The sequence below is a fragment of the Marmota marmota genome, unplaced genomic scaffold (genome assembly GCF_001458135.2).
Source record: "Marmota marmota marmota unplaced genomic scaffold, marMar, whole genome shotgun sequence".
In the NCBI taxonomy this organism is placed as follows: Eukaryota; Metazoa; Chordata; class Mammalia; order Rodentia; family Sciuridae; genus Marmota; species Marmota marmota.
In genome coordinates this window covers 5,091,518-5,115,773 of record NW_025999946.1, presented here as the reverse complement: position 1 = coordinate 5,115,773, position 24,256 = coordinate 5,091,518, and the positions used below count along the sequence as shown (strand labels likewise).

The window sequence follows — 24,256 nt, the reverse complement described above, 5'->3', positions numbered from 1 at the left end:
CCCCCCCGGCTATTTTGCCCAGCCAGACTTCGGCAGAGCGTGAGACTCTGAACAGAGAGTTTCAATATCAAGTAGGTGGTTGCATTAGATAACCTTCCAAAAAGTTTCTTTTAATAAGACACCTACCTGTTATTAAAAAGATTTTGGATACTGGAAGAAAAAAACTTACTGTTTTCCCCTTTTTGTGGTATTGGGAATTGAGTTCAGGGGCACTTTATCACTGAGCTACATCCCTGGCCCTTAATTTTTATTTTGAGATAGAGTCTTGCTAAATGCCCAGGCTGGCTCAAACTTGCAATCCTCTTTCCTCAGACTTCCTAGTACCTGGAATTACAGATTCAGGCTACTATGCCTGGTCTTACTTTACTATTACAAAGATTTCAGATGCTGAAAGAAAAAAAAAAGGAAAAAATCTTACTCTTTCATTAATATTGACATCCAAGTTTATAAATATAATTTGGCAAATGGATTTTTGTCAGGAAACTCATTTCTGCTCATTCTCAAAGATATATCCTTGAAATATGCTATGTATTCTCATAGGCTTCCTTGGAGACTTAGAAAAATTAAAGAAGTGTATGCCGTAGTTGTGATAAAATCTTCAAAGGAATAGGTAGCTAAAAACAAAACAAAATTTTCTTTGATCACCCTTGGTGGCAACTGGGACACCAACCCCTTTCTCTGTTAATTGGTAATTTAAAGAAAAGAATTATGCATTTATTCTTCCTTTCCTATATAAACTTTATTTCAGAGTAGCCCAATAGCCCTAGTTGATGAGGAGAATTCCATTCAATAAATATGGAAGGAAGACAGAATTAGAAAGTCATCATTGTATAACTTTTCTTGATAGAGTTGGTTTAGGTAGAGATATTTAGTGGATAAAACCATTCAGAGGTTTGAACCTCTTTTGTGCCATGGGGGAAAATCTTTGGCCCCATGGGCAATCTGGGAAAAATAGGGTATTATAAACAACTAAAAAATTTACTAGGCTGTTTACTTTAAAAATATATACTTAATATGCCACATTCTGAAATGTTACTTGAAAAATAGCCTAGAGTACAAACAACAATATAGTTGTGGTAATCAAATAGACTTAGAGGCAAATAAACATTGTACAGTTTAAAACATGATGGTTCTTTATGTTTTTCTTGCTTTTCTTAGAATGCAAATGAAGCAGAACACAGTAGATGACTGGACTTGTAGTGAGGAGGGGACATAGAGGGAAACAGATGGAAACAATTAATGACATCTTTGGAACTGTTGAGTAGGACATTCTTTTGGACTGTTTGCTTGATGTTTAGATGTTTCCAGGGCATGGCTGACCTAAGCTTCCTCTGTAGTTTTCTTTTACAAGGATTTCTAAATAGTGACTGCTTAAGGCAGCAGTAACAAAGAAAATGTTTTACAAATTTATTGTTTTAAATCATTCTTTTCCTGGACTATTAGGATGTCAGGGTTAGTGAAAACAGAAGATTCTTGGCATGTAGATAGATTTATACCTAAACCAACTGATACATATTTTAAGATTTTTCAGAAAAGATATGACATTTTCAAGAATAGTGTTTTCAAAATCAAAGAACAGTCATATTTGTATGACTGGCAATTAAGGGCGTTTTGGAAAATGTGTTAATATCAGTTAAAAATGATTGAGCATCCCTAATCCACAAATCAAAAATCTAAAATACTCTGAAATGTGAAACATATCTGATCCTGAACATTTTGGGGTATAGGATATTCAACCTGTATTTGAATGGTAATTTTCCGTGAGGGACTTATAATGCTCAAAAGATGCCTATTGTAAAAGAGAACCATTTTAATATAGAACAAGATTTACACTGTCACCGGAAAGCTTTTTCTTGGGTGGAGCTGAAGTTATTTTATCTCTGACTTCACAGGCCGATAAAATACACAGTTTACTAACTTTACCAAGATTGCAATGATAGCTACAGTGTTGCACAAGAGGTATACTGTTGCATGATGATTGCCATAGAAACTTCTGTGATGGTCATAAACTTCAGGAGTGCAATAGCCATGCTGTACTATTAAAATATTAGTTAGGCTCATCCCATGAGAAGTCATTTGTTCCCTTAGAGACTGTCAGCAGGACAGTTAGCCCCTGTACCCCATGTTTGCACCTGAATCATCATTGTCAGTTGTCAGTGTCATCATCATCATCAACTACAGCATTAATTAATATTTATGTATATTGATTGATCAATGGGCTAGACACACTTATTGGTTAATTTTTATTGATTGCTTTCTATTTGTCTAGCTTGGTAAATGCTATGTAGAATAGCAGTTCTTACCTATATATAATGAATGATCACTTATGAGATCTGTACAAGTAATTTATTAACAGTAATAAAGAACCAAAGTTTACTAGTGCTTCATTTTAAAAAGTAAATTGAGCATGTTCAAAAGTCACATGTTTACTAATATCCCTCTCATTCCTACCTACTTTTTTTTTCTTTTAAAACTCTCATTGAAGTATAATATATTCTCTAGCTTTTTATTATGCTTTCTTTAGTGGGAGAGAAATTAGTGAAATTACACTTACTATGGCTGGGAATTATACACAGTCCCAGATACATACATGGGAGTATATGGGGCATGTCATACATATGAATTTTATTTTTCTATGTATTATGGAGAAATAAAGGTGGAAATTGTGGCTGCAGAGGAATTTTTTTAAAAGAAATACTTTAAGTTTCAAATCAAAAGCTGTAATACAGACTGACTTTGTAATAGGAATACAGAGAAAAAGACCAACATTAGAGGTAGGAATAATAGAAAAAGTCTCATGTAGGAAGTGGGATTCAGGAGGACAGAGAAGGTAGAAAGGATGGCATGAGCAAGTCATGGGGGCCTGTGAATCGAGAACTAGTCATGATGGGGTGCTAGGAAATAAGCTTTGAAGGTAGGTTGGGCCAACTGATGAAGGTCCTTGAAAGCTTGGTAAAGCTCTTTAGAATTGAGCAGCAGAGAAGCTTTGCAGTTTGTGAGCTGTTGAATGACAACATGTAAGTGATTTTTCAGGAAGATTCATAGCCAAATACAGAATGAATAATTGGTGCTAGTGCTGTAATGAAGGAAAATAAGTTATATGTCAAACCTACCAGAATCATTTCTGTCAATGTGGATTTGCCTTTAATTGATTCTGTGGGAAATATTTATGGCAATTTTATTTGCCTTTGAAAAATTGCTTACGCTATCTTCAATGAATTTCATCCTTATTTCTGCAATAGAGCAGGAATGAATAAAGAAGGCAATTCTTGGATTCTGGCCAGGATTATTCAGTATCTGAACATATCAAAAGGCGGTGGTCTTGTGATATAAACTCCTTGAAAAGGGCATAGTATGTGTTGTCTGTTGGCAGGCAAATGACAGTTTTATTTAGAACTCTAAAGTGTTGTCACATTCTGCCTCAGTGCTGTTTTGAACAGTCTGCTTGAAATCATCAAAACTTGGATTGATTCACTAGCTTGGATTATTTTTAAAACATATTGAAATGTCTAGGCCTAGTGAATAAAATAGTATTCCAAAAATAGTATATGAAAAGGTACACTATTGCTACATGATTGCCTTTAATCATGTTTCCTGCATAATTACCTTATTTTAATCCTTAAACTTTAGCTAAGCACAATAATGGTATATACTTGTAAAATTTTACCATGATTTATATTATTGTACAAAGAAAAAACCTTTAAGATGATCAAAACATGCTTATACTTAATTTTGACCTCTTAGACCTGAAGTAATATTGTCACATTTTTAGATCACCAGCACTTAACATTTAGCTTTTTCTTTGCTTTTGATCTTGAGCACTCAAACTAATTGTGATGTAATTCTATTTTTAAACACTTGTGGGTGGAAGTGCCCAGAATATCTTTATTTTGAATTGATTTTTTAATCATATCACTCATTGGTTTCTGTTTATCAGGGGCTAATGCATGCTTCTAATGTTTTGGTTAACTTGAGTTTTTTGTGATCCTTTCCATTGTCATTATACAAGAAGATTTTTGTCTATCAATGTGGATGACCAAGTGTCTGCGAGGTAATCATTCACATCTGCCAGTTGTCTTGCTGCATTTTTGACCTAGGGCAAGCACTCAAACTTTAAATAGTTCACCTTTGGACTTGCCACAATTAAATGTAGTTGGGTACTACTGTTTTGCACAGACTTTCTCAAACAAAATGATTTGTGAAGTTTTGAATCTTTTTAAAAAGAACCAAGTCGTTTTATAAGTTTGTAGACACATTTTGAATAGCTTGACAGAGATTGAATCTTTGGTTTACTTTGTATACTATTCATGAATAAGAAATAAGCATATAACAGGCTGGGGTTGTAGCTCAGTGGTAGAGAGCTTGCCTAGCATGTGCGAGGCACTGGGTTTGAGTCTCGGCACTGTATATAAATAGATATATAGATAGATAGATAAAAAAATAAAGATCCATCAAAAACTAAAAATATATTTTAAAATTTTTAAAAAGAAATAAGCATATAAAACTATAAACATGTAATACTTCAATTTCCATTTTCTGCAGAGTAAACAAAATCATATGAGTGAAAAGAACTCAAGGTGCCAAGGGAACTCATATTTATTGTACACTTACTATTGAGCAAGGTAGATATGTTTGTATTTTCTTATGTAATTCTAAGAATACCAATTTCAAGATAATAATAAACTCCTTTTCCAGATAAGAAGACTGAAGTTCGACAAACTTATTTTACCTATTCAACATCAGTCAACTAGATAAGTGGCAAGACAAGTGTCTTTATTGGTGGTCTCATGGCTTCCAAGTTTATATTCTTTCTGCCATCTGATCTTCAGAGAATTGTATAGTCCATCCCTAGCCATCCAGGCAGAACTTTGTATCAGTTTTAGATAACAATTTACACTTTCACTCACTATTTCCAAAGAAGGAATAGTACAAATAAAATTTGCCATGTATCACATTGTTTTACAAACTAGAAAGAGGTTGAAGTAATAAAATTTTAAAGATTTAAAGAATCATGGAGATTATTTAACCAACTGCTTTATTTTTAGATGAATCGAGCATCAGCTATACCTTATAGACGGACTTATTTTTGCCATGATTGCTTATTTTTGTTAAATGCCCTTTCTGTATCTATTGATACGTGCAATTTTTATCCTTTTTTTCTGTTAAGATGGTCTGTGGTCTTATACATAAGTGGATTTTCTGATAGTGGATTATTCTTGTATTTCTAGTGTAACCTTATGTGGTTCTGATTTTTTAAAAACTACAGTGCTGAATTAATTTTGCTTACATTTTGAAAGGATTTTTGCTTCTTTGTCCATGAGAGACCTTGATCTATAATTTCCTTTTCTTGTATTTTTTGTGTTTAGTTTTGCTACCAAGGTTATTTTAGCTTCATAAAATAAGGCCTTTTCCTGGTCTCTGAAACAGTTTATTTATATATAATAAAGATTATCTGCTCTCAAAAGTTTGGCATAACTTGTACTTAAAACTCCATGAGTCTTTTTCCAACCTTGCACATGACTGAGTCACACTCCCCGGCTGGGTGCTGAGGTGCTCAGTCACAGAAATGTGGCAGAGCTTTCCCCACCCTTCTTGGGTTCTAGGATAGGGGTCTCGTGCATGGGTGTGTCTTGCTACAGTCCCATGGGTGAAGCTATGCGCACCTGTTCCTTTGTAATATAACCCCTTGCCCTGTTTAGGATAGAATCTTCCATGGAAGTGCCTTGTGTGTATCCCCGTCTCTTACTGTGCCCTTGGGTGTGGCCTACCCAGGTGTCAGTCAACCTGCTGATAGTGGACATCATGAAGATAGACTCAGCCCCCTGAAACCTGACCCCTTGCCTCATTTGAATAGCTTCTTCTTAATAAAAGGGGTCAGCGCGGTGTGCTCTCTCTCTCTCTCTTCCTGCGGACCCTTAAGGTCAGAGGAGCCTTCACAGCGACCCCAAAGAAGAAGGTTAAAAAAAAAAAACTCCATGAGTCTTTTTGAAGGAGAGACTTGTTTCCTCATTCAGTTTCTTTTTATTATTTAATTCAGATTTTAAGAGTGTTATAAGTTACTTTTAATAATATGATACTTTTCTAAGAAACTATCCATTTCATCTAAACCCCCAAATTTATTAGTAGAACATTCATAGTTATCTGTTATTATCATTTTCATCTCTCTTGTATCTCTAGTTTTTTAAAAAAATTTTAGTTGTAGATGGACACACTATCTTTATTTTATTTATTTTATGTGGTGCTGAGAATTGAACCCAGGCCTCACATATGCTAGGCAAGTGCTCTATGGTTAGCCCTGAATCTCTAGTTTTATCACATTTTTAAAAACCTTTTATTTTATTTCTTTATTTTTATGCAGTGCTGAGGATCTTACCTAGGGCCTCACACGTGCTACACGAGCGCTCTACCACTGAGCCACAACCCCAACCCCTGTCTACCTTTGTTTTAAAGTGATGTTGGGAATTGAACCAAAGGACTTGTACTTTCCAAAGTTTCTTATTTTAATAGTTTGTCAATACTTCAGTCTTTATGTTTAATCTTTCATATACATGTAATTTATAATGTATATGTATATATATTATTTTTTATTTTTGTGTTACCAGGGGTTGAACCTAGTGGCCCTATACCACTGAGCTACATTCCCAGCCCTTTTTATTTTTTATTTTGAGACAAGCGTCTCACTAAGTTGCCCAGGCTGACCTCAAATGTGGGATTACATGCCTGTGCCACCATATCTAGCTCTTTTTAAATGAACATATTTAAGTTTTTTAAAATTTTGCTTAAGTCCTACTACAAGTTAGGCTATAGCTGCAGATACTTAAGTATTTTGTAATTTTGATTATGAATTGCTCTTTAACCAGGAGTTCATTTTAAGGTTTCAAAACTCTTTTCACTATCTTTTTGTTATATTTCAAATTCAATTGCATATGCCTACAAGATAGGGTTGGTAGGATATCAATTATTGGAAATTCTTTTTTTTTAAATGGACACAATATCTTTATTTATTTTATTTATTTTTTATGTGGTGCTGAGGATAGAACCCAGTACCTCACAAGTGTGAGGCAAGCGCTCTACCACTGAACTATAACCCCAGCCTCCAATTATTGGAAATTCTTTTGTGACATGATTAATGGTCAGTTTTGGTAAGTGTACTATGAATTCTTCAAAAGAAAGTATATTCTCTTTTTGGGTATGGGGTCCTATTTATATTGATTAGGTCAATATATCAATATTACTGGTCAAAATTTTTATAGGCCTAACACTTGTCAATGAACTATCAGTTTATGATTAAGATATGTTGTGGGCTGGGGTTGTAGCAGTGGTAGAGCACTTGCCTGGCGTGTGTGAGACACTGGGTTCTATTCTCAGCACTGCATAAAAATAAATAAATAAATAAATAAATGTTCACTGACAAATAAATAAATGGTCACCGAAAACTAAAAAATATTTAAAAAAATAAGATGTTAAGGACTGGGATTATGGCTCAATTGCAGAGTATTTGCCTAGCACACAGCAAGCACTGGATTCAATCCTCAGCACCACATACAAAAATAAATAAAATAAAGTTATTATAAAAAATAAGATGTTAAAATTTCCTATGCTAATTTTAGATTTGTTAATTTTTCTCTTAATTGTTGATGTTAGATTCATAATTTAAAGTAATGTTATTAGCTAGTTATAAATTGGTAATTCTCCTGGGTTTCAAATTATCTTAATGATTTGTTTATTACCCTTTGGTTTTTAAGAACAACTATTGATTGTTGTTACCCTGTTGTTGGCTTGCCTGTCCAGACTTTGTTCTTTTGTTTTTTTAAATCCACAGGCTCGTTATTGGCAATTTCCTTCATAAATGAAAATATGCTCTTGTTTCTATTCCATTTCATTTTGTATTTAGATATCCAAATCTCTAACTCACTGATTACATTCTGCTATAGAATAGTGATTTTTTTCAGCATAAGGGCCTTTGATAATAGCAGATAGATTTTTAATTATTAGTTGAGAACAGGAAGATAACATGAGTTTAGTAATATTTAAAATTTTAAATTTACAATAGCATCAATAACATCAACATATGTTTGAAAACTACTTGTATCTGTACAACACATTGGCTCTGTGCTTGATCTGTTTCTTCCATAACCCTGGTGTTATATGGAGAAGAACCACAGGAGCCCACAGACCTGTAAGCAGCAGTCTCATCAGAATCTCTTCTCCTTGACCTGATGCCAGATTTGAAAAAGCAGGTGAAGAAAGGAGGGAGAAAGAACAGGAGTAGTATTTCAAGACTTTAAGGATTCTAAGGTTGTGACTCATATTCTTGTCTTTCAAATTATCTGCTTACCAAAACTGGACGTGCATTCAACTTGAGCTTCTGGAACACTTGAAACACTCCAACTCTAACATACTGCTTCAATTTAGTTATCTTTTTTGGGGGGGCGAGGGTAGGGAGGCACTGGGAATTGAACTCAGGGGTGATTAACCTTAGAGACACATCCTCAGCCCTATTTATTTTTTATTTTGAAACAGAGTCTCCCTAAGTTGCTTAGGGCCTTACCAAGTTGCTGAGGCTGGCTTTGAACCTAATGAACCTTATCTCTTGACTTGGGCAGAATCCTGTTATGTTTGAAGATGAAGTCAAAACTGACTTCAAGCCCTCTTAATCTCATCTGAAATAAGTTAGTGAGCCTGTGTGTGTGTGTGTGTGTGTGTGTGTATTTGTGTTTTAGTTTTGTTATCTCAATATATATGCTCTAGCAAAGTAGGGTTTGGTGTTGCCCTCTAAGAGTTTTGATTATTTTCAGTGGGTCATTGTGGTTTTTAAAAAATTATTTTCCTCTCAGCTTTACTGAGGTACAGTTGACAAATGAAAACTGTATATATTTAAGGTATATTATTGTGTTTCTAATTTTCATTTTAAGTATATACATGCAGTGTCTGTAATATGACTGTTTGATAAGAATGAGAAGGCCACTTTGCACTGTGTTATAATTTAAGAGAGTAGGGACAGGGAAAGGAATACTTTGTGGATGGGTCTGTGGGATCTTTAAGTCTAGGAGCACAAGGTTGGAACAGCTTGTTTTGGTATTATCATGCAGTGGGTGAGTTGGTCCTGTGCACTTGCTACTTGAACTAGATTAAAATATGTCATTGTACTCTGTGTTCCCGACTGCCTCCTAAAAACTATGCCTGTGGCCTTCACTCAGGTTTCTAGATGACTAATGGCTGAGGATCCTTGACCTTTCTCAAAATATCAATGCTATGAGCAAAGCATATTAGCTATTACTGTGATGTCACAGAACAAGTCTATATCTGCTGTTTTATAGTTAAATTTGTGTCAAATGGCCAGTATGTAACATAAAACTTTTATTTTTATGCATTTTTTGGAGTCTTTTGAAATCTTCAGTTTTATTTTTTAAAATCATGTGCATATACACAAAAAGGTTTGAGGAGTGAGTGAATTGATTATAAAGGCAGAACTTTCTATTTAAGGGATACTAGAATGGCCAAACCAATTTATGATGCCTGAAATCTCACTGGAGCTCATTCCTCAGATTAACAATGTAAATCTTAAATACCTAGTGAAGGGAGAATTCCTTCAGCCTTAACAGTTATTTTTTCTTATCTGATAGGTAGGAAAGCAGAGGGAGTGTGAGTGCCTGCCCTGCTTCTCTCAAGCCTCAGTTCTCACTCAATCCTTATACTATGAAGGACTTTAATATTATCTTCAATTGAGGCCATGTATGTAATCACAGAGAAAAAAAAGGAATCTTAAAAGCTTGTCATGCATAATAAGATTGTTTATCATGCAATAAAAATTGTTAAATGTAAGAATTAAATATTCCACCACTTTTATGACTCTCTCAGCATTTCTTCACTCTTAAATATGATGGGTTACTCAAACTTGGAAATGATCAGGGCCTTTTGTAATCTCTGACTAGATGGAAAGAGAAGGAAAGTTTCAAAAGGGTTCACAAGAGAGCAAGAATAATAGTCAGTCAGTTTTGCTGGCTGAATAATTATGCAAGGGCCTGACTGGTTGGAAATGGCAGCAAGGGAGGTGCTGGGTGTGGTAGCCACAGTGGAGAAGACCTTACTTATCAGCTGATTGCATTTCCAACTTCCTTCTACCTGTTTGCTTCTCCTCTCCTTGGTGCTGTTAGTGCTTTGTATGTCAAATGTTTGTGGTCTTTGAGTACTTTGATGTCCATGAAATCACATTTTCAGGGTCTGCTCCATAGCACTTCAGTCTTTAGCGAACAATACATTTTTTTTGTGACAATACTTATAACCTAAGTATCTGTACTGTCTAAGGTCAGTTTGTGTTTTTATTAAAACAGTGAATTTGATATAGGATGAGTTGCATCTATCCTTCCCTGACATGTTTTGTTTTCTGGAGGAGTAGGTGGAAAGCTTAACTTGTTGAATGCTTTAGAGAGCCTTTTAGTTTTAAATTATGGACCAGTATATGTCTAAATAGACCTATTATACTATCTCCTTTATGTTATTTCTCTAATGCTTTCTCTCTCATTTCCATGGCTAAACCAGTGAGCAGAGATATGATGATTGATTTTTACAGAATCAAATTGAGATTGTGTGGCTTCCCGGTGAGTATGCTACCTGCTCTTTATGATGGCAGATTGTCCTCTGTAGTCAGTTGAACCAGGCTCATTGTATGTTATTTTTTTCACAAAAAAGACAGTGTGTGTGTGTGTGTGTGTGTGTGCGGGGGGTGGGGTGGGGGTGGGGGCGTGTTAGAGGAGATATACCTACTAGAAAAAGAACTCAAAGAGATATGGTGATAACTATCATTTTTATAAATAGTGGCAAGTTTGTGAAACAAGAGGTCTTTACTTTCTCCATTACTTTTGTAACAGCTCAAATAAAAATGACCACTCCTGCTTTTATGCCCTCTCAATTTTTGCTGGACATACTTATAAATACTAATATGTACTTGTTTGTATATCTATCTCATCCTACCAAGGTGGTTGCCCCTTAAAGGTAGGGTGTTTTGTTTTGTTTTGTTTTTAAATCTTCTTATTTCTAGGAATCATAGTATGTAGTAGGTCCTCAATAAATTAGATGAATCAATAGAATGTATATGAAAGAATTAAATAAAAGGAATTTAAGATTAGTACTTCACTTTTTCTGAGCATAGTCTGAAAGAAAAAGTCTTTAAAAAAGACTAGTGGGTTATTTTATTCTAGTGGGGGTGAGGACACTGTCTAATCTTGCTTGCTCTATGTTTGAGGTTTCTGCATTTGGATATGGTCACTGTGGGGATGAATGGTTTACAACCAGACACTGTATGTATAGGATGAAATTATTCCATATGACACTAAGAAATGAATATGCTGATTTGCATGCTCAGAAACAATATAAAAGTATCAGTAGCTTCCCAACATCCAACTTAAATAATCTTGGAAAGCATACACTTTGCCTCATTTTCGATTCTATGAACTTGTCCTAAGGGAAAATTTTCAAAAAGAGAGAGAATATACATATATATGTATGTACCTGTATATATACATAAATATGTTCAAACACACAGCGAGTAAGGGGGAGTTTAGGTTATCATTTGTTTCCCTTGGGGGAGAGACTTGTGGCAATCTTTTTATAATCTCTGAAACTGTTTTTTATTTTTTAATAAAAAACTTAGGGCTGTGGTATATAGCTCAGTGGTAGAGCACTTGACTAGATACATGGTTTAATTTCCAGCACTGCATAAAACAAAAACAAAAACTGAGCTCAAGTTTGAACTTCTTTTTTTTTAACTTTTAATATTTATTTTTCAGTTTTTGGCGGACACAACATCTTTGTTTGTATGTGGTGCTGAGGATCGAACCCGGGCCGCACGCATGCCAGGCGATCGTGCTACCGCTTGAGCCACATCCCCAGCCCTCAAGTTTGAACTTCTTAATTGGTGATAATTAAAATCACACGGGGCTGCGGTTGTGGCTCAGTGGTATAGAGTGCTTGCCTGGCATGTGTGAGGCACTGGGTTCGATCCTCAGTACCATATTTAAATAAATAAATAAAATAAAGGTATTGTGCCCATCTACAACCAATAGTAAACAAACAAACAAACAAATAAATAATAAATCACATGGAACTGTGAAATTTGGAAGCTTCTCAAATTGGTTCACACAATGTCAGGGACTAATTCTGGGAAGCAAGTCATGAGTGAGTATGCTTAGGGATTCTATGAGGCTGTCATTTTGTATAAAGCATAAGAATTTTCTGGTACTTTTAAGTTGAAAATGGAAAGGCAGAGAGAAGCCTTAATCTAGTTGTTTGATTTTGTGTGTGTGTGTGTGTGTGTGTGTGTACGTGTACATGCATATATGTGGTTGCTGGGGATTAAACCCAAGGTTTGAAACATTCTAGGCAAGTTCTCTACCACTGAGCTACATCTCTGGCCCCAGGTGATTGATTTTAAGACTCTAAATCAATATTATTAGCATATAGTCAAGATACAAATTATTTAGTAATTTGACCACATCCCTAGTTATTCTCTAAAAATTTAGATTTCTGTTTTAAAGATCACTTTAAGAAGCCAGCAGCTTGAATGTTTAAATAAAATCACATTTTCCACAGACAAGACAGACTCCTTCCTGTTTCTGATTGCTGGTTAGTCATAGTGGGATTTTTTTGGCTTTTATGAATGCCATTAAATTTTAATGTACAGATCAGATGTCTTATTGTACGAAAAATGGTGCAGTGTCTGTTCTGGCCTTATCATTTTACCACACAAGGGAACCATTATTGTAGAATCAACTTGATTCCTGCAAACCTTTTCTATTTCACTCCTCTTTTTCCAGTTTCCTTTTTCTCTAATGATTATTCCTAATGTTTTAAACTTTTTTTTTTTTTCAAATTTGAAAAGCTTATATAGTAACTGGATCCTTGTGAATAGATGTAGCACAGGAGTTGCATTCTGTGATGCTTATGTTTATTTGCTATAATTTCATCTACGTTTAAGTTTCTTAGAAATAAAATCAAGTTTGGGACTCTATAGTTAAAAATTTCTATGGAATAAATTATTTCATTTGAAATAGACATTGAGCATTAATTATGTATTAGGCTGTGAACTCTATGAATATATTAATTAAAAAGACAGGATCATTGGCTTTGTTGAACTTTCAGTCTTGTGAGACAGACAGCTAAACTGAGAAACTGTGATAAATTCTTTAGGAACACATAGGTATCCATAGATTGGGGAGACGAGTTATAACTTCCTAAAGGAAGAGGCATTTAAAAATGGAGTCTAAGAACAGGAAGGGAAACTAATCAAACAAAAGAGGGGTGAAGGACAGGTTCTTTAGATGGAGGAAATGACTGTAGAAAGCCTGAAGCATGGTATCAATGGTCTTCACAGCTAGTGATCTTCAACTGAGTGAATGTCTATCCCTACAGGACTAATAAAAAATTCCTCTTGAACATTTTTTTATTGAAACATTTTAGATTAAGTTTAACAAGTTGCTAAATGTGTGTTTTCTGCCATATTGTATATTATATACATATCTAAAATATATTTTCATATAAATTTAACTTATTTAATATTTGGAAAATATCTGCCATAATTATTGGGAAAGCCAGTCTTTGATTGTCCAATGTCAGCCAAGTCAGGTTACTTTTTAAAATGTTTTTTTTTTTTTTTCCTAATTTGTCAGTTATATTTTATTTATTTATTTATTTAGCAGTACTTGGGATTGAACCCAGGGGCACTTTACCACTGGACTATTTCCCCAGCCTTTTAATTTTTTTTTTTTTTTTTTTGAAACAGAGTTTTGCTAAGTTGCCCAGGCTAGCCTCAAACTTATGATCCTCCCACCTCCAGCTCCTGAGTCAGGCATGTGCCACCATGCATGACTGTTGATTGTATTTTAAAGATATTTAAATAGAAAAAAATAGTCTTTTATATTTTACCTATATATTTACAGAGCTTTCATCCTTTTGTGTAATTCTAGATTTTCACCTGGCATTATTTCTTTTTTCCTGAGGGACTTCGTTTAAAGTCTCTTATATAGTTCTGCTGGTGAAGAATTCTTTCAGCATTTATGTATCTGAAAAAGTGAAGTATATTTTCAATTTTGAAGTATATTTTCACTGGATATAGATCTTTAGGTTGATATATATTAGGGTATTTTTTTGGGGGGGCGGTGGGGGACGGTCAGTGCTGAGAATTGAACCCAGGAACCTAAAACAATGGTAGGCAAGCACTTTACCAATGAGTTATACCTCCACCCTTCCCTGCCTCCCCACATTTTTTAGAAGTTTAAAAATATTGCTTCATTGTCTCCTGGCTTGCACTCTTTCCAGTGAGAAGTCTGCTGTTCTTTGTTTCTTTAAGAGTTTCTCTTATTATGGATTTTAATGAACTTCATTATGATTTGCCTTAGTGTAGTTAGTTCTTGATATTTTTATATTTGGGATTTATTGAGCCTTTTGGATCTAGGACTTTATAGTTTTCTTCAAATTTGGAAATATTTTAGCCTTTATTTCTTCAAGTAATTCCCTTTACCCCTGCTACCTTCTTTCCTTTGAGGCTTCATTTGTACAGATATGAGGTTCTTTGGAGTTGCTCCATAGCTTACTGATGGTTTAATTAAAAAAATTATGTTTTGACCCCATTTGATCTTGGATAGTTTCTATTGTTATAACTTCAACTTCAGTAATGTTTTTTTTTTGTGTGTGTGTGTGCTATCTAATCTGCTACTAATTCACATTGTATTTTTGTATCTCAGTTTATTTTTACATCTACTTGTTCTGTTTGGGTCTTTTATGCATTTAATTTATCTATCTAAGGTACTCAATCTTTTTTTTTTGTACCAGGGATTGAACTCAGGGGCACTAACCACTGAGCCACATCCCTAGCCCTCTTTTGTATTTTATTTAGAGACAAAGTCTCACTGAGTTGCTTAGTGCCTCCCCATTGCTGAGAGTGGCTTTGAACTCAAGATCCTCCTGTCTCAGCCTCCTGAGCTGCTAGGATTACAGGTGTCTGCCACCATACCCGGCCTCAATCTTAAATATAGACTACAGCTGTAATAACTTTTAAATATTCTTGTCTAGTGATTCTGTCATCTTTGAATTTCTGAGTTGGTTTTGAATGATTGTTTTATTTTTCATTACAGGTGTTATTTTCATGTCTTTTTGAATACCTGGTATACCTGGGTCCTAGGATAGAAGCTTCATTGTGAAAAGACATAAACATATTTGGATTATGTTAACAACAGGGCTTGCTCATAAAAGTAGTCAAGTCAGACAGAAGTGTAGGTACCTTAGGCACCCTATACTTGTGATTAGTGTCTGAAGTGAATGTTGTCTTGGGCCTGAGCCCTTAAACTACGGAGTCAACACTAACTTTGGATTGTTAATGTTATAGCAAGGACTTAAAGGTTGCTTTTTCTAGAACCACTGACTCTTCATTTGGCCTGAAAATGTAAAAAAACTTGGTATCTGTTTGCATTTTGAAGTCTGTCTCCTTTGCTTTCTGAGTCAGTTACCTTGTATTCCAGAAAAAAAACGGGTCTAATCCATAAATATCTTATGATAAGTCAAAACTACCCACCAGGCATAGCAACTTTCTTACGGATTCCAACAAGGTCCTGCCTGACCAATCCTGAGAAAATGATACCAAGACTGCTTGACTGTGCATGTTTCTGGCTCCCCCTTGTCTCCCTAATCTGGGAGCTCATGTCAGTACCGCTGAAGTCAGAGTTGGAAACAGGGTCTCTGTTGTCTTTCTAGTATAGTTACACTGATTAAAGTTCCTTTCCTGCTTTTCACCATTACTTTTTTCTGTTTGGTTTTTGGGATGGGTTGTTGTACCTGATAATTGACACTCCCAGAGTTGGGCCTCTGTTCTAGGACTCTGATAACAGTGTCTGAGTTGCACCTCAGCCTCCTGGATAACTGGGATCACAGGCATGTGCTATTCACAAAGCTTTTATAATTTTAAAAATATGAAAATCTCTTCAGCCTGATTCATAATAAGAGGAATGGAAGTTAAAACTATGTTGAATAAAAAGACAACCAACAAAATAGGAAAAGGTATTTGCAAATTGTATATCTGATGAGGGTTTAATATCTAACATATATTAAGACAGCCATATTGAAAAAATAGGCAAAGGAGTTGAATAGACATTTCTTCGAAAAGATGTCAAAATGGGCAAGCATATCAAAAGATGTCCACCATCATTTGTCATTAAAGAAATGCAAATACAAACCATGAGATACCGTTTGGCTGGCATTTTTTTTCTTTAATTTTTATGTGGTAGTGAGGATTGAACCCAGTGCCTCACATGTGTTAGGCAAGCACTATACCACTGAGCCACAACCCCAGCCCTTGGCTGGCTTTAATAAAAACAAAATGAAAAATAACAAGTGTCAGTGAGGATGTACAGGATTAGGAACTCCTTTGTTACTGGTGAGAATATAAAATGGTGCAGAGCTGGTAAACAGTTTTACAATTTCTCAAAAAAGTTGAACATGGAATTAATATGTTACCTAGAATTCCCTTAATAGATGTAATATCCAAGAAAAATGAAAACATATATCCATACAGAAACTTTTACAGCATTATTTATGATTGCCAAGAGGTAGAAATAAACCAGATGTCCATCAGTGCATGAATGGATAGAGCAAATTGTGACATATATATGCCAAATGGAAAAGAGTGTATAGCAGAAAGATCAGTAGAGTACAGGGAAGGGAAATAGAGGGAAAGGAGGGAAGAGAAAAGGCAAATATTGGAGACTGAATTAGAGTAAATTGTATCCTATGCTTTATAATTATGTCAAAATCCTAATGTATTGGGCTGGGGATGTGGCTCAAGCAGTAACACGCTCGCCTGGCATGCGTGGGGCACTGGGTTCGATCCTCAGCACCACATAAAAATAAAATAAAGATGTTGTGGCCACCGAAGACTAAAAAATAAATGTTAAAAAATTCTCTCTCTCTCTCTCTCAAAAAACAATCCTAGTGTATGTATAACTAAAAAGAACCAATAAAAAAAAAAAGAAATGAGGTACTGATAAAAGCTACAACTTGGATGAACCTTGAAAACATTAGGCTATATAAGAGAAAATAGACAATAAAGGTTACATGGTATATGAATTCTTTTATAAATATATAAGCAAATCCACAGAGATGGAAAGCAGATTAGTGATTATCAAGGGATGGGGGAAGGGGGAAATGGGGAATGATTACTTAATGAGTGCTTGGTATTTACTGAGATGATAAAGCATTTTGGTGCCAGAGAGAGGTGGTAATTGAACAACATTGTGAGTACTAAATGCTATTAAGTTGTACCATTAAGATGATTATTTGAATGGTTTTATGTTATGTGACTTTCCCTTTAATTGAAACAAACACACAAACTATATTGGGATCCAATCTTTGTGTATCACTAGTGAAGATCTAAAAGTTTGATTATACACTTAATTAGTGAGACAGTACCTTTGACTTAGAATTCCATTTCTAGAATGTATCCTACAGATAATATAGGGTAAAATGATGAGTATCCAAGATGATTCATTGAGGCAGGCTAATAAATTATGAACTATTATGTAGCTGTATAAAAGAATGAAGCAACTCTTTATGTACTTTTAATAGAACATTTCCAAGTAAAAAAAAAAACAGAAAGCAGAGTGTTCTTAGTGTGATCCTATTTGTGTAAAAAGGGAAAATGTTTTCGTATACCAAAAATGTCTTATGAAGACATACAGAGGAAATGCAGCATTGAAGGAAACTCAACATTGGTTGCAAGTGGAATTGACTTTGAGTGCTTAGAAGATAGATAAAGGAGGGAAGATTTTTCACCGTATGCCCTTTTAGTTTTAAATGTGTATATGTTTGTGTAATATATCTGAATATACATATTACACAATTTAAAATTAAACCAAAATTTTAATTTGAAAATTAAAAATAATATAAGCTGGGGGTGTAGCTCAGTGGTAGAGCACTTGTCTCGCATGTGTGGGACACTGTGTTTGATCCTCAGCACTACATAAATAAATAAAATAAAGGTATTTTGCCCATCTACAACTAAAAAAAAAATAATAACAACAAAGTACTCAGCCCCTTGAGACTGACCAAAAGCCATATCAAATAAATCTTGTTCTTCACTGATATTTGTTAGTTACTATCTTATGGCACCAATATTTGTGTTTTAGCTTAGGAAGGTATGCTTTTTGAGAGTTAGAATAATGCTTTTTACATCTTTATATGCATACCTGCCATTTCTGTAGCCCAGTGCTTTTTATGTAGTTGAAATTCTTATACTGGTTTAATTCTTTTTATTAATAAGGCAACCCTACTTTATACTTGTAGAGTTTTGTGTTATTTCATTTGATCCTCAAAATAACCTTGTGTGGTAGTATTTTTTTTTTGCATGTGACATTTATTGTGTTTTCAAATGAGAATGTGTAATTTTGGCTAAGCATTTTAACTTTAAGCAATTTGTTCCTTATCTTTATAAGTTACTCAGTGATAACTGTGGGTACATTGAATATGAGATTAGAGGATCTATTAGGCTCTCTGTATGGACGGTTAATTGAATGAATAAGTACATTTCAGTAGTGCAGGAGGATCCAGGAGAAATACTTTTTTTTTTGCTTTTTGGATTCTTCTTTTAAATTAATTTACCCCACCCTAACCCACCATTCAAACCCTTGGCTGATCTTGTGGTCTGTATTAAACTATATTGTTATGAATAACTGGTTTACTGATCTTTTTAACAATGTAGTTTTATAGGCTGTTTGTAAGTGGGCCAATGGATTTGTCAAACAAGTCTGTTTAGCTCATGAGTGAAAAATTTGTATCCTGTTAAATCTGAAAATACTATCAAGGATTTCAGTTCTTTATGCAGTGCCTTTTGATGGCAGTATGTATAGAATGGAGAGGAAGGAGTAAAGAAACAAGGAGTTACAGAGAGATAACAACATAATGTAAAAGGTCCTACATGTGTTCTCAAAATTTTTTTGTTGCCAAGAAAAAACAAAGAACAAAGATTTGGTGCACTGAATGAAAGAATGAATGAACGAGTGTTCTCCCATTAACTGCAAATAATCTAGAAACCTAGTCAGATTATCAGTTGGTCTTGGATATTTTTCATGTAGAAAAAAAATGTAAATTTACATATATTTAAATTCTTCATGATAGTCTTCTGCTTGGTTCTGCCAGTTAACCCATGTTCTTTCTCCCAGGGTTGAGAATGCTTGCACCAAGCTTGTCCAAGCAGCCCAGATGCTTCAGTCCGATCCTTACTCAGTGCCTGCTCGAGATTATCTAATTGATGGGTCAAGGGGCATCCTCTCTGGCACATCAGATCTACTCCTTACCTTCGATGAGGCTGAGGTAGGCAATCTGAGGCCCATGCTGATTCTCCCAGAAAAATAAATTAGTTTTACAGATAATAATGGAACACTGATAATTGTTTAGTGGCTACACATTCGCATTACCATGTTTTCTATGTATAATTCTCTCACTTGACTGAATACTCTGAAATATGTTTTCAGGTTCGTAAAATTATCCGAGTTTGCAAAGGAATTTTGGAATATCTTACAGTGGCAGAGGTCGTGGAGACTATGGAAGATTTGGTCACTTACACAAAGAATCTTGGGCCAGGTTAGTCATATTGAGTTTTTATAATAAATTTTTTTGTGTGTTTGTGGGTTGTCCATGTTGGATCATGAGGAAAGGATACTTGTCTTTTTGCAGAAGATAGGTGATCATGCACTGGGCTTTCAGGTGTGTCTGTTCTGTTGATGGAGCTTCTGCTGAGGAGATGTCTTTGTCTATGAAATCTGAATCTGCTTTCTACAAATTCTGGCCCTGTGGAATAAATTAAACCAACATTGCAAATGTTGCTGGAGAATGTAGAAAATACTTTTCTATTACTGTAATGCTGAGGGTCACCCTGAATCCTGACCTCTTCATTTCACATTACACAGCATTCCTTCACTGTCTGCCAGCTGGCTTTTAGCTTTTTCTGACCTCTTAACTTGCTAATTAGCCTGCCTACTATTGTGGATTAATGCCCTAGCCCAAGGCTGCCTAATATAATCAGATCTAGGAGAGAAGAGCTGTGTGGTTAAATCTCATTTTGAAATGATTGTTTAAGCATCTGAGTATTTAATATTCAAAATACACAAATAGATACCAGCTTTTGATGTTACAGACAGGTAACATGACCTTGAGAATCATTAAAGAAGAAATGATAAACTTGATATTTATCACCTTATAAAATTCTTCTGTTTTATGTAAAATGTTGGATTTTGCAAACAGTATTTTTTCCTTCTGTACTAGGAATTGAACCCAGGACTGGAATATGCTATACCACAGAGCTATTTCTGTAGTCCTATTATTAAATGTTATTGATTGATGTACTGGGGATTGAATCCACAGATGTTCTACCACTGGGCAACATCCCCAGATCTTTATTTTTTATTTGAGAAAGGTTGTCAATGAGTTGCGTAGGGCCAGCTTTAAACTTGCTATCTTCCTGACTCCTGAGTCACTGGGATTACAGGCCTATGCCACCACAGTAAGTTTTTTTTTTTTGGTTGTTGTTGTTTGAAACTGATCTTGTTATTTTGTGGAGGCTGGTCTTGAATTTGTGATTCTCCTGCCTTTACCTCCAAAGTCACCTGGATTATAGGGTTGTGCCACTGTGCCTGACTCTTTGAATTTTTTTATTTTGAGACAAGAGTCTCGATAAGTTGCTCAAGCTGGCTTTGAATTTATGATCCTCCTGCCTTAGCCTCCTGATTATAGGCGGTGCTACCATGCCCTGATACTTACAGTATTTTAGGTTCCAGTATAGTCATTTTTTTGGGGGGTGGAAGTTCCAGGGATCGAACTCAGGGGCAATATTCTCTAGCCCTATTTTGTATTTTATTTTATTTAGGGTCTCACTGAGTTGTTCAGTGCCTCGCTTTTGTTGAGGCTGGCTTTGAAATCACAATCCTCCTGCCTCAGCCTCCCGAGCCACTGGGAGCCTGTGAGCCACCATGTTGGCCAGTATAGTCACTTTAATGAAATTTAAGAAGATCACCTGGAAATTTTTTTTTTTTTTTTTTTGCTTTAGAGCTGTATTCTAAACTTTCTTATACTATAAAATTTTTCTATTTCCTCAAGTGGAATTTTATGCATAACAGACAAAAGGAAGCTATTATGGATGAAAAAGAGGCAGCCCCACCTTCCTGCTTCTTTTTGGATGGTCTGTGAGACAGTTTAAGAAATCCTCGGAGTAGCCTGGCATAATCCCAGTCACTTGGGAGACTGAGACAGGAGGACTGAAAGTTCAAGGCCAGCCTCAGCACCTTACTAGACCCTATCTCAAAATAAAAATAAAAAGGACTGGAGATGTAGCTCAGAAGTAAAGCACCCCTGAAGTCCTAGGAGCAATTTGAAAATCAAAGCTTTAGAAAATCACATAGTACCTTTGAATAATAACCAAAAGTTCTAGCAGACTGATTGCAAAACACCAGATGCTTTTAAGCACTGTCATAACTGATTATTTTTATAATATTTCTATTTGTTTCTAATTATAAAAGTGGTATATGCTGGGGTTGTGGCTCAGTGGTAGAGTGCTTGCCTAGTATGTGTGAGGCACTGGTTTCAATCCTTAGCACCACATAAAAACAAACAAATAAAATAAAGTATCCATCTACAACTAAAAACTTATTAAAAAACAAAAAAGTAGTATATGCTTATTTTGGACAAATTGGAAAGTAAAAAAAAAATATATGAAGATGAAGACAAAACACAGCACTGAAATTCTTAGAACTTTTTTAGTCACTATATTCAGCACTAGGCTCACATGGGATTCTTACATAGCACATCATGGTGGCCAGATATATGGTGTGATACCTGTATGTGTAGTAATCTGGTAAAATATTTTTATCCCACTTGTCCATTTATTTTTTTTTTACAAATAGGTATTAATTTGTTTCTGTTTCTAATATTTGTGAGTATATTTTTGTCAAACATGAAAATTATATTGTATTTAGAGTTTTCATATAATAAATTACCTTCATTAAAAGGAATAAACTTGCATAAATGCTAGGGTTCAGTGATTAGTGGTTTGGACTTTGATAGTAAATCATAATGGATTTAGGCTTAGAGAGCCAGATCCATGCTTGTTTTACTACTCATCCTGCAAAATTTCTTCCTTGTGCCCCAGGAATGACTAAGATGGCCAAGATGATTGATGAGAGACAGCAGGAGTTGACTCACCAGGAGCACCGAGTAATGTTGGTGAACTCAATGAACACTGTGAAAGAGTTGCTTCCAGTTCTCATTTCAGGTATTTCCTGCTTGCACTTTAGTTTGTAAGGAAAATAAATGTTAGTATGTTCTGAACTTTTTTTTCCCTGCTTCCTTTGATGTCTTTTAGCTTGGGTAAAAGTGAGATCTGATTGATTGGGTGTTACATGATGGTGCATGATGCTAAAAAAGAGGATTCATCTCAAATGCTCTCCTTCTCCTGTACTTTGTTTGAACTTGCCCTTTCTGTGGCCTAGTCTGTTCTCCTAAAACTCTAACAGGACTTTTTCCTTGAGAGGTGGAATCTCCTCTAATCATGGACATTGATTTTTTTCACACCTTTACTTGTGTTATAGAAAAATAATTAGAAACTAGAATGGCTACATAGAGCACTGTATAATAAAGAAATGAACTCAGAGCCCTTTTCAGTGTTAGCACAATTTTCCTAAAAAGATATTTAACTGTTTTCTGTACTGTGAATAGATCAGCTCTTTGGCCACCAGCTGGGACCACTTTCACTTTGAGCATAGCCCCAAAATGCAAACATGATGGCTGCTTTCTCACCTAGCAAAAGGGATTTGTACTTACTGAGTGTTTAGTATGTGCCAGTCCTTCTTTTATTTATTTATTTTTTGGTATCAGGGATTTAACCCAGAGCGCTTAACCACTGAGCTACAACCCCAGCACCCCCCCCCTTTTTTTTTAATTCAGTAATCAGGTCTCNGGATTTTTTTCGGGGCAGGGGAGGATTCCGGGGATTGAACTCAGGGGCCATGGACCACTGAGCCACATCCCCAGCCCTATTTTGCATTTTATTTAGAGACAGGATCTCACTGAGTTGCTTAGGGCCTTGCTAAGTTACTGAGGCTGGCTTTGAATTCATGATTCTCCTGCTTCAGGCTCCAGAGTGACTGGGATTACATGGGTGTACCACTGTGTCCAGCCATGCTTGGTTTACATAATTATCTTAATCTGACTGTTAGTTAATTAGTTTAGCTCTCAGAGGTCAGCTTCATTTTTAAAATGTTATGAGGCATATCAGTGTGACTCTAGTTACCTGCTCTGATGTTTTAGATAGAAACTAAAAAAGGAGATATGAATGTAAGAGTTCAAAATGCTCTTACGTGCACTACAAAACAAAAATTTGTAGATAGGATCCTATGTGGAAAGTATTTGTGGGGTGGTGGTGGTGGTGGTGGTGGTTTGTGTTGTGTGAGCATGCATATGTTGCTAGGGATTGAATCTAGGAGGGTTGGGGATGTAGCTCAGTGGTAGAGTATGTGCTTAGTATGAACAAGGTCCTGGGTTCAAACCCCAGTACCACACACACACACACACAAAAGGAGGGGACTTGGGGAAGGATTGAATCCAGGGCCTTGCCTCTGCGACGCAAGTACTCTGCCACTGAGTGATCGCCCTAGCTCTAGGAATATGTTTTGAGGCCATGTGTTCTATGTGCATTGGAAGATGGTTTCTTTCTAATCTGGGTAACTCAATAAAGTGTTAATTAATCTTTGCTTATGAAATTTTTAATAATTTGATGGGAAGATATTCTTTCTCTAATGCTCCTTATTATCATTCTTAATTTTTTCTGTTTTACTTCTGGGAGTTAGAAAGTCCCTGCTCCATAGTGAGAGAAGTCCTGGAAGATAAATTGATTCTTTGGGGTCTTTTGTTGAGATTGGAGGCAGCAGGATACTCCATAGTATTATTGATGGTTTTCATCCTGTCCCATTAGGTTTGCAGTGGGTGGAACCAGTTTTAGGGTGCAGGATAATAGCTTATTTAGAAGGATATTAAGAATATTAGATATTTTATGATTATAACTCATCAGTATATGCATGTTAATTAGTTAGGTAGTGGTGATGTTTTGTACCTTTAGATTTCTTTGCAATGAAAGTTGTAATATTGGAACTTTATTGGCAGATTTGTAGTGTTTGTTTTTGTATGTTTCTAAGACTTTAGAAATTCAAAATATGGGTTCAAA

General features: G+C 35.3%; 1 protein-coding gene across 4 annotated transcripts in view; it reads left to right on the top strand.

The window, feature by feature from the left end:
* Vcl (vinculin) overlaps positions 1 to 24,256 on the top strand; it is a 115,957-nt gene that overhangs the window by 43,981 nt on the left and 47,720 nt on the right. For all 4 annotated transcript variants that reach the window (XM_048801832.1, XM_015504613.2, XM_048801833.1 and 1 more), the window contains exons 3-5: positions 19,206 to 19,356; positions 19,518 to 19,626; positions 22,187 to 22,309. In XM_048801832.1, coding sequence (XP_048657789.1) covers positions 19,206 to 19,356; positions 19,518 to 19,626; positions 22,187 to 22,309 — 383 coding nt within the window. The remainder of the gene's footprint in view (positions 1 to 19,205; positions 19,357 to 19,517; positions 19,627 to 22,186; positions 22,310 to 24,256) is intronic.